This window comes from Narcine bancroftii, chromosome 3 (genome assembly GCF_036971445.1).
Source record: "Narcine bancroftii isolate sNarBan1 chromosome 3, sNarBan1.hap1, whole genome shotgun sequence".
In the NCBI taxonomy this organism is placed as follows: Eukaryota; Metazoa; Chordata; class Chondrichthyes; order Torpediniformes; family Narcinidae; genus Narcine; species Narcine bancroftii.
In genome coordinates this window covers 196,354,637-196,366,239 of record NC_091471.1, presented here as the reverse complement: position 1 = coordinate 196,366,239, position 11,603 = coordinate 196,354,637, and the positions used below count along the sequence as shown (strand labels likewise).

Sequence of the window (11,603 nt, the reverse complement as noted above, 5' to 3'; positions counted from 1 at the left end):
GAATGTTGCAACATGTCCACCAACAGCATAGGATCCTGATTGGCATTGCCAGTGCAGGTGTGCATTCAGCTTGCTCTCCAACAGCCCCATCTGCATTTGGCTTTGGTCAGATCATGGAGTCAATGGGACAGATGAGAGGAAGTTCCTCCACCCCATTTTCAGCTCCAGGTTTCCTGCTTCTTGGGGATAAAACAAACATTTTCAAAGCTGAATTTCTGCCCTTCAAAACTGTTTTGTCCCGAGTTGTAAAACTTGTCTGTGGGACACATTTGATTCAAGGAGCAGGAACTAAGTACCGTATAGACACGTCCAATAATTGTATTTTGTGGAGCAATTTTGAGGGAATAATACTACTTTTGACCATGGTGCCTGCGTCGCTCGAGTGTCGGAGCTTGGATGGGCGGGTGGCCAGAACTGGGTGGTAGACTGGATGTCAGGAATTTAGATGGGCGGGCAGGCATCTGGGTCCAGGGGGTAAATCTGCTTTTGGGGGATTTGGAGCTCCGGTGGGAGGGCTGCCAGGGCCAAAAATGGAGGGGGAGGGGGGGGCGAAATTGACCTTTATGTACAATATATGGAAAATACCAAATTTTGAGGCCAAAATTATGAGGGGAGGGGGAATGGGTTGACTTTCACGTGGTATTGACTATTACATGCGACTATGCTGTATCTCAAGCTATATGGAGATTTACATCATTATATTATGTATTGTGTCCACTGAAATATTCGGTGCAGTTAATTCAAAAGTTTGTTCAAAGAATGTCATGTAATTATTGTCATAGCAGATCTTTCATGTACTTATACAAACCATAGCACAACAGTAAAAGCACATCAGGGTAGGTGGGATACTATAACAACATTAAGAATATTGTTATACTATTCCACCCACCTTAATGAGGATCCTTTGGGCGTTGCAATCCCGTATCCCTTCGAGTCTAGATTTCCTCCAACTTTCATGGTGTCGCAGGGCTTCCTTTGTTCAATGTACTCGTTCATGGTGGATTCCAGGAGATAAGCATATTTCCCTTTGGATTTCCGTACTCTGACCACACCTTCCGCAGTTGTTTTGACAAAGACCGACGGCTCAGCACTCTTCATATAGGCCCACATTTTTTCAAAGAGTGCAATTTTGGATCTCTGTCAAAAGAGAACAATGAACTTACCAGGGAGAGTTCATTTATCCCCGGGCTTGAAACTGTTAAATTATTTACACACTGAGAGGATTTTTAAATGCAGTCTTAAATGAGTCAAAGCCCCTGCCAAGGCCACAGCCCAAGTGCTTTAGAATATTTTCTGGAAGGTTGCAAGTGCTGACCAGTGCTCCAGTAATAGTAACCTGGTGGCTGAGTAGGAAGGGGGGGTGAGTTTAGAGGAAGGACAATAAAAATGGGTGCTGGAAGAGTTTGTCAGGTAAGTGAGGGATTCACAGAAACCTTCTAACATTTCATAAGATGACCATGCAATGAGTCAAGCAACTTTCTTGTTAATTTGGTCAATATGCAGTAGAACTATGCAAATAGAGAATGAGGATTATGTCGTCAATGTAATAGTGAATTTTTAAATAGCTTTGGCTGAAATGAAAATTTCCCCATTGTTTACTCATGTGTTTCATGTAACATTGATGGATGTTTATGCTGTAACCCTAAAAATTGTATTATGTTGTTTTTGGAAGGAGATGACTTTATCTATCCTATTCTACATTGCTTGATTGCATTTCTCTTCTTCCCAGTAAAGTTGTATGCTGATCATCAAATGTGTGCAGACAAGCACATTGATGTGACGGTCAAGGAAGCATGACACTCTACTTTCTTATATGATTAAGGAAGTTCAGCATGTCTCCCTTGTCTCTTAATAACGTGATGTCTCCCTTGTCTACCATCGGAAATTTTCTTGCTGGATGCATCACTACCTGGTATGAGAGCTGCTCTGTTCAAGTTCAGAAGAAGCCTCAGGAGGTAGGGAATATCACTCCCCTCCATGGACTCCATCGGCACCTCCTGCTGTCTAGAAAAGGAAGCCAAAATACTGAAAAACCCATCACACCCAGACACACTCGTGTCACCTCCCTTCTATTGAGGAAAAGGCTTGAATGTAAAAGCATTTGCCAACAGGTTTAAAAACAGTTTCTTCCCTGCAGCCATCAGCTTCTTGAATGAATCCCATAACAGTGCTCTCATGCTGCCCATGCCTATAAATGTGTACTCTTTACGCAGCTGTATGAATGCTGGAGATAACCTAATAATCTACTCATAGAAGAAGCCTTCTCATTGCACTAGATTTGGTTTAACAAATTTATACTGAACTAAACAATGCTGTTTATTAAAGAAATCATGAATTCTGTGTGTAGTAGAAATATTGAATTGAAGAGAACATTCATAAAATTAACAAAAGAGTAACTCATAGAAACAACAGATCACTAGGTGAGTGGGACCATAAGTAAGAAGTGCAAGGCAGCAAACAGCATGGTTCCAAACCCATGTAACAAAGTATGTGAGCAGGCTGAAATCATATATGCAAAGAAAAATGTCATACAAAGTAATAGTATATTCAATAATCATTAAATAATGAAAGTCATATCAGAAATTAATATATATTGGCTATAAAACTTTTAATCTTTCAAATTTAAATATAAAAAATCATTTTTTGCTGGCAGCTGAAGTTATAGGTACATTGTGTTAGCAATGAAAACACAGCACATTATTGCTGTGTTCTATTTTTAGCGCCATTTGTGAATTGCACATTAATGTACATTCTATGGATATTTTCAGGATGAATAGCCATACTCTATACATGAAATACACTTTGTCAAGTGGTATGAGTCTCACACAATCTGTCAGAGAACTCAGTGGGTAAAACAACATCAGTGGGTGAAAAAAATGGTCAACCTTTCAAACCCAAACTCTTCACCATTGAACCATACTAATGAAAATGCCTGACAGCCTCAATCCTAGCCACTGTCGTCCATCCCCTTGGCCGTCCATCGGCCTCCCCCTCTACCCCTGGCTGTCTGCCAGCCTCCTCCCCCCCAGAGTTCATTGGAATGCCACACCGGCTCATGGCGATGGCTCAATGCAGGAGCAATGGCTGTCTGTTACCCATAATCCCCCACGCAGCTGGAACTGCTCTGTGAGAGCCAGGGATATGTATTATGGGCACAGATTATGGGTAAGGAAGATGACCATTGATCCCTCATTGAGCCAGCCACCACCTGTTTCTCTCCCACCGTGTGCTAGGGGCCGAGAGTAAGAGAAAGCTTCCACAGAGGTGGAGACAATGGGGATGATGGAGAACTGGGGGGGGGGGGGGGGGGGGGGAGAAATCCCTCTGAAAATGGAGAATATTTGCACAACATTCTAAATACTCAGTTATATTTCATTCAACCTACCCCCACCTCAAATGTCCAGCCTCGGAAATCACCGCAACTCGAGTGTAAATGCCCTGCCTATGTGCATAGAGGTAAGTAAGCTAATTTATTAAGGAAAATTAATATTATGTGTAAAAACCATAAGTGGTTCTCATCAAGTGGGCCATTGTAGGGCACAGTGTGTTTCCATGTGGGTCTTTAAAAATGTTGAATAAAATACTTTAACAATGTGCTTCTTACAGAGCTGCCTTTAACTTGCAAATATTGTTCAGTCATTGCCATTAGTGGACCATGGGGTGTTAGGCCAATATCCACATGGGCCTTAGAATGGAAAAGGTTGAGAACCACTGCTTTAGATAAATGTATCAGTGATGTCCAGTGGTAGGAAATAAGGTGTAATCAGCCATAGCAAATTGCAGGTGATTTCTGAATACTTGAGTTATTGGGGATTGACTTGGAGGAGAACGGAGTGAAAGCCAAGGTTAATAATGAAACTGCACAAATCACAGTGGTACCTGTTCAATGTTCAGGTGAGTGATCTTGCATTTTCAGTAACTGTGCTGGCAAATCTCCTGCACAATTGAGACGTTGAAGCCATACTCTCTTTGGCAGAGAAGCAGTTAAATCAGAATCAGAATCAGGATTTATTGTCATGAACAAGACATGAAATTCAATGTTTTGCAGCAACATCATAGAGCAAACGTTCATATTATAACCATCTTATGACATTACTATAAAAAATAAAATAATAATAACAATAACAGTGGACGAAAAGTAAAGCAGTATCTTTGGTTCATTGATTACTCAGGAATCTGATGGCAGCGGGGAAGAAGCTGCCTTTGTGCTGTTGAGGGCTTGTCTTTAGGCACCTGTACCTTTTCACTGATGGTAGCAGAGTGAAGAGTGCATGGCCTGGGTGGTGGGGGTCTTTGAGGATAGAGGCTGCTTTTTTAAGACACCGCCTCATACAGATGTCCTTGATGGAGTGAAGTCTGGTGCCTGTGATGTCACAGGCCAAGTTAACAACCCTCTGGAGTTTATTCTTGTCTGGAGAGAGTTGGTGCCTCCATACCAGGCAATGATGCAACCAACCAGAATGCTCTCCACGGTACACCTGTAGAAGTTTATGAGAGTCTTTAATGACATACTAAACCACCTCAGTCACCTCACAAAGAATAGCCACTGTGATTGCATCAATGTGGAGGTTCCAGGACAGATCCTCGGAGATGTTGATATCCAGGAATTTGAAGTTCTGGGCCCTTTCCACTACTGAGCCCTCAATGAGGACAGGGCCATTTTCCCTGACTTCCTCCTGAAGTCCACAATCATCTCTTTGGCTTTGCCGATGTTGAGTGCAAGGTTGTTGTTGTTACACCATTCATTGAGCTGATCTATCTCCCTCCTGTCTGCTTCCTCATTGCCATTTGTGATTCTGCCAACAACTGTGGTGTCATCAGCAAACTTATAGATGGCATTGGTAATGTGCCTGGCCGCACAGTCAGAAGTCTATAATGAGTAGAGCAATGGATTAAGCATGCATCTTTGCGGTGCACATGTGTTGATCATCAGTGAGGAGGAGACGTTGATTCCCATTCGTACTGACTGTGGTCTTCCAAAGAGAAAGTCAAGGGTCTAGTTGCAGAGTGGAGTACAGAGGCCTGGAGTTCTTAGCTTCTTGACCAGCACTGAGGGAATAATGGTGTTGAAGGCCAAGCTGTAGTCTATGAAGAGCAGCCGCATGTACGAGTTCCTGTTTTCGAGATGACCCAGAGCTGAGTGGAGAGTCAGCGATATTGCATCTGCTGTGGAGTGATTGTGATGAAAGGTGAATTGCAGGGGGTCCAGACCTTAAGTAGCAGTGACCCTGAACCTCTTTACTGCATAATTGTTTCAACCAGTGGTTAACAGATGTTGCATCTCACAGTTTGGACCACATTGCTGCATTCCTGATGCATCAGGTGCTGAACACTTAAAAGAATCCCAGAATAAGGTGAAAGAATACCTGCAACATGGATGGAGCTCATTCGGTCCACTGGGCCCACTCTGATTCACCCGAGGGAGAATCAAGAGCAGGCAACCCACCACTTCTCACGAAGTGCAACATGTGTTTCTCACAGACCCTAAAGGCATGGAACACAATAGACACCTCTTGCGTAGCATTAAAGTTCACACGTGAACTCTGAGCTGTTCATCTTTAGATCCCTGATAACTCATTCTGAGACATAAATTATTATTTAAAAAAAAAATTAAAATTCAGACATACAGCACAGCCACAGGCCCTTATGACCCCCGGGCTCATGCCAACCAAATGCCCCAATGAATCTACAAGCCCCGTGCATTTTGAAAGGTTGGAGGAAACTCATGGGGAAAATGTAAAAACTGCTTACAGACAGTGCCGGATCCGATCCCAGGTAATTGTAACAGCGTTGCGCTAATCACTATACATGTACATACTGCAAATATCAGGTGCAGTGCTATATGTATGACTAAAAGCTGGAAGAGACAGGGTTTCTCACTCAATTCAAGGAGAAATTATTTACCAGTGGCCCAAACAGCATTCCAATTCTATGCATTCAATCAACAGCAAAGTTTTTCAGGTGTTGAATTTTCCCTAATACTTGCCTTGAGTGCTGTTCCCACATTCATATGAATGTCCTACACTTCTATTCAGTAGCTATAACCAAGCAGATGGATGACTGAACTCTTGCACTGGAGGAGATTGCAGACAGCCCAGAAGGTCACACACGAACAGTGTTGTGCCTAGAAATCCTGTTGGTCAACTCCTCCACTTACTACAAGCAGAAACATGAGCCATACTGAGGGTGCAATCACAGTGGCTACAGGAAAATTATGAATGAAGCAAGTTTTGACAGAGAGCTGGTCAACACTTCCACGCAAGAGATGACTATTTCTAAGATAGTGAAAAATCCTGTACAATAGTGGTGCAGTACTCCAAAGTTATTACGAAGGTTATCGTACAAACCATATTTATTTAAGTACTCTAATGTAGTACGTCCATTGGTCTTTGCCGACAAAACCTGAATCCATTTGTGAAAAACCAATGTTTGATCTTTTCCTCCACGGAACTAATACACCAACTATCCTCTCCCACATTTCCATCTCCCAAACCTGGTTTCAAGCCACTTATGTCTGAAGGATGATTCAATGAGCACGTCACAGTCAAAGCCACTAAATGCAACTGTCGGGGGAAGAGAGGCATCATGTCCTTGTTTCCTGAGTCTGTAGAATCATCACCTGAATGGATCTAATTTCATCAGTATCTGCAAGGAAAGTGGCGTGAGGGCATGGTCACTTGGTGTGGAAGGGGGCACGCTTATGGGAAGTAAGGAAACTGAATGTGAAAAGGGATATCAGGTTTATGTATGCAATCATCTATACCATTTCCCCACTTCCATTGGCCGTGGTCTCTGAGAATGTTGAGCCTACAATTGCAAGGTTCTCTTTAATACAGCTGTGGCAATGGAGAGAGGAATTTACATCTACTTTCCAATCTGTCTTTGCTTGACTTTTTCTCCTGCAAGGAAAAGTGTGTTGAAGAATTTGTCATGCTTCTGTGTGATGTGCCTGCTACAGTTGACTAGCTGGAAGGATATGTCAGATTTGTTGACGGATTATTGCAAGAATATGGTATATAAAGAAAGAATATATATATTCTAAAATTGTTGATGTATGAGATTTGTTGATATACTCATAACCTTGGACCACACAGTGATATCATTGCTTTTCACTCTGCATTGGGATCAGGATAGTTTTCATCTCCTTGGCCACCACTTCAATCAACAGTTTAAGCTCCTGCTAAGCATGTAGGTCCTCTCATGGAGGGTCCATCTCTTCCTCAAGGATGTTGAAGTGAGCATGTAAGATATGGCATGATTGCTCCCATATATGTCTTGCAGTTCTTTGACTCATTATATTTTCTAACTGTGGCATCCCTATTTTAAGAGGAGAACTCATAACTTAAATCATCCTTCTTCCTTTCAGTTAATGCATTAAATACATGAAATGACTTGCAGAAATATTCTGAAATATACCCTGATATATGAAGCACAAGAGCACAAACTACAATGCAAGAAGTATACACAAATTTCTTGTGTCAATGGAAGTTAGATAAGTTGTTATAGGTATCCTTCACAACACAAATTTAACATGCATTATATCATGGCTGGATCGCAGGACATGCCCCTCACTTCCCAAAATGAGTTATTGCGTCCATCGTCCCACAGGGCAAGCTTTTCGCACAAAACTTGGCGTTTTATAAATTCATTTATATTTATCATATTAAAAGTGAAAACCTTTTTGTTAAATGAAATGAAATAAAACAAAAATAAGAAAAGAAAAAAAAACATACGCATGTGCCGTCAGAAAGGAGGTTACATTGCATCAGGATTACGAACAGTGTGCGCACCATGTTTAAACCCAAATAAAGAGTGCTTACCATTCTGCTGTTGTGAATCGAATCTTAAATACACATACACAACCGAAATGGATATAAGAAAATGGCTACACTGCATGAGAAATTAGGTTGTGAGATACTTTATGCACACTGTCTTAACCACCAGTGGTAGTACACACAATGGCAATGGAGATGGCTGTAGTGGACTTCTTTCCAAGGTGCGATGCCCTTTACAAATTCTACAAGAAGCCCATAAATGCTGTGCATTATAAGGGTGTGCATCTTAAACACTTTCTGAAATAGAAATGGCAGAATATCTTGCCACTGTGTCAGTCATTCTAAAATCCTTTAATGACATTACATCTCACTGGTGGGATTGATTCTGTGCTGGTCTATGGGGCAGAGATATGAATGGAGACTGTGGGCCTGCTGTGTGAGATGACCAAGCCAAGTTCTCATGAATTGCCAAGTTCTTGTCCTGTTGAACCCACCAAACTAGCTTCGACAAAAGGAGGAGACTGACTTGATGGCAGGTTTAAATATCATGGTGAGTGCAGCAGCTTGTGTACAGAAACTGAGTTGTGACGAGGAGTTTAATAAGGTGTGGGACATGGCCACAGCTGTAAGCGCATCACTGAGACCTGTGATCCCCAAATGGCCACGCAACGTGAACAGGATTATGGATGAATATGTCATCATGGGAACTATGGGACACAGGGATAGTGATGAAAGAAGAGAACTTCAGAGATTGCGCTACAACTTGATTCAACGCTTGAAGAGATAGATCACAGATTCAGTGGGTGCAACTCAGTTGGCTAGTGCTCTTATTGCACTAAATCCAGAAAGTGATACATTTCTTGATGTAAAGGCTATGAAGCACATTGTGAACGTGCCACGATCGCCTATAACTGAGACAGAGTACGAAGTTGCTAAACGGTTTTTCCAGCTCACAAAGACAATCACAGCCAATCTAGAGGGATTGGACCATTCAGCACATCTTCTCAAAGTACCACACTCATCCGATCGAAATGCCCAGTGTAGTGACTGCTTTCAAACATGCTTTAACAGTTGGCGCCTCAACAGCGATATGCGTGAATTCATTCTCCACTCTGAGAAATGTATTTTTGGAACACAGATGCACAATGCTCCACAAAAGATAGGCCCAGTTGGTTCAGCTGGCATTTGAGACAGGCTTCCACAAAATGCACAAATCAATGTATATGTAAAGAACTAAAGAAGGGAAAGAGAAGAGAAGGGAAGTAAGGGGAAAAAAAGGGGAACTTTGTTATATGCGTGCAAAAACAGTGTTTTCTGGGGGGGGGGGGGGGGTTGGGGGGGTGGAGAGAATAACCGTCACTGCGAAATCAGTGGAGATTTGCCATCCAAATGGAAAGGGGAGTTGTGATTGCCCGGCAAGGGATAAGGGGCAATTCAGAGAGGAGGGGGATTCAGCACCAACACTTGCCACCTGCGACTCTTCTAAAGGTAAGCCATGCATTTAATTTACTTTATGCCTTGACTTGGCTTTCATGATTATTACACAAAATGTTGAATGATCTTTGAGTCTGTATGTGGAGTGGAGTATATAGTGACATGTACAGTGCAGTGTGTGTGTGTGTGTGTGTGTGTATAAGAGACACATACACAAAGACAGAAAATGTAGCTTGCACATAGGCTCGATTTTGTGCAGTGTGTGCGCACTCGCGTGCAATAGAGACTCTGCTGCAGGTTTTAAATTGGAATTGGGTTGGTGTATTGGTTGTTGATGGGAAATTCCTATTATCAGCAGCTTGTGTGTGGTTAGAAACAGATCGTTTGCAGCCAGATGGACCCACAAATGAGAGCTGAGACCAAGGGGAAGTACCTTAAACAACAGAAGGGGAGTAAGGACATAATGCCACAGTGGTGGTAATGGTGTAAATAGATATGAAAGTAACAATGTACATTGATGGAAATGTATGGATACAGAACTTTGAACCATTTTCCTTTTGTATTTAATTTATTGTGAATAATGTTTACGTTTGTTAAATAAAATGCTGGAAGAGCTCCATCCCTTAAAACAACATAATTATGAGCAAAATAAGATTTAAATATGCGAAAGTAGATGATGTGATTTTTTTTTTCTTTTTTGTTATTTCTTTGTTTTATATGTTTTATTATTTATTGATTTTTGAAGAGGGGTGGGGAAGGGGAGAGGGATGAAAGGGGGAAAAGATAAAATGTAACTATGTATATATTGATGATGGTCATTTGTGAATGTTGTTATTGAAATGACTCAGTGCAAGAAATTTAAAAAAAATTTAAAAAAGAGCTCAGTGGGTCAAGAAACATTGTATCATATCAGCACCTGTAGATTTCATGTTTCACTGAAGTCCAACATTCATCTTATTTACAGTATTGAGAAGGTGACAAATACATCTGAAGCACAAAATAGTTGCTTTCGAAAATACTTTATTCCCATGGATATCAGCTACGACAATCGAGTGTAGGAGAACAGTTTAAACCCAAAGTTGTAGTTCTTTAATCTGCAGGTCCAAGTGCAGAAACTAGCGAAGGCATCCAGCGTTTCATTCGGTACTTGTATAGAACTTGCATAGGATTGGTCAAACACACGAAATGTCGATTTGGTGGTATGATTATACATATTGACCCCTGCTTATACATGGGTAACCATTGTTTCGCCACCCCCCACCTGAACACGAATGGCGGACAGCACCCGAAATTGCAGTTTGTGCCCCCCCCCCACACTATGGTTACCCTAATGCCCCCCGCTTAGATTTGTTCTAATGGCAACTCTGCTTTATATAGTGAATATTTGAGTGTGAATTTACATTTAGACATACAGACCCATCTGGCCCATGAGCCAGTGCTGCCCAATTGACCTACAACCCCCATACATTTTGAAGGGTGAGAGGAAGCTGGAGCACCTGGACGAAATTCCGGCAAACATGGGGAGAACGTACAAACTCTTTACGGGCAGTGCCAGATTCTAACCCAGGTTGCCATTGCTGCAACAGCATTGCACTAACCACCACGGTCACCGTGCAGTACATTTAGCAGGTATAGCTAAAAAAACTTCCAGGAGCAAAAGGCTAGGGATAAGCTTTTAGATAAAAGTTATTTTGGATTTAAATTTACAGGACTATCAAATTATACCAGATATCTGATAAAACAAAGGGCAAGAATTTAAATTATAAGATTCTCAAATGGACACATGAGATTTGTCATTGAGGAAGCTCGCAAATGAAATGTCTAGCCCCCATTTTGATGGAGGAAAATATTTGTTTCATGGCTCTCCAAACATTGGTCAGATTATGTGAACGTGCACCTGAGAATCAATGTAAATTATTAATAAACAAATGATCAAACTGCCAGACATTACTCTCTATGGTTTTTGAAATAGAACCTAGTGATCATTGCCTGGAATTTTCTCTTTGACCATAATTCAGGCCTGCATGTTGGGTTTTTAAGGCTGGCAATTGAAACAGGTTGCTTTCATGTAATGTATTTGAAAGCTGATTAATAAAACTGAGATATGGACAAAGCAAAAGTGTAGGTGAGAGTGGGTGAGAAAAATTGAAATGACACTTGTGCATGACCATTATAATGGTCTTGAGAAGATTGCAAGGATAATTGGTACTATTATTTCATCCTTGCTGAGAAGAGATTGTTACGACTGAGATGATTAAAAGAAGCTCTCAAGGTTGCATGGCAGCATTGCATTGTGTGCAAGGAGATATTTGGGAGTTTCAGCCATAGCTGAATATTCCTGCCATTGCACAAGCCCAACCTTAACCAAGTATGGTGGCTGCCACTTCATTCCTA

At 41.5% G+C, this 11,603-nt stretch overlaps 1 protein-coding gene across 14 annotated transcripts in view; it reads right to left on the bottom strand.

The window, feature by feature from the left end:
* Positions 1-11,603, bottom strand: part of gria2b (glutamate receptor, ionotropic, AMPA 2b) — a 202,664-nt gene that overhangs the window by 4,190 nt on the left and 186,871 nt on the right. For all 14 annotated transcript variants that reach the window (XM_069926208.1, XM_069926210.1, XM_069926222.1 and 11 more), the window contains one exon: positions 890-1,137. In XM_069926208.1, the coding sequence (XP_069782309.1) occupies positions 890-1,137 (248 nt within the window). The remainder of the gene's footprint in view (positions 1-889; positions 1,138-11,603) is intronic.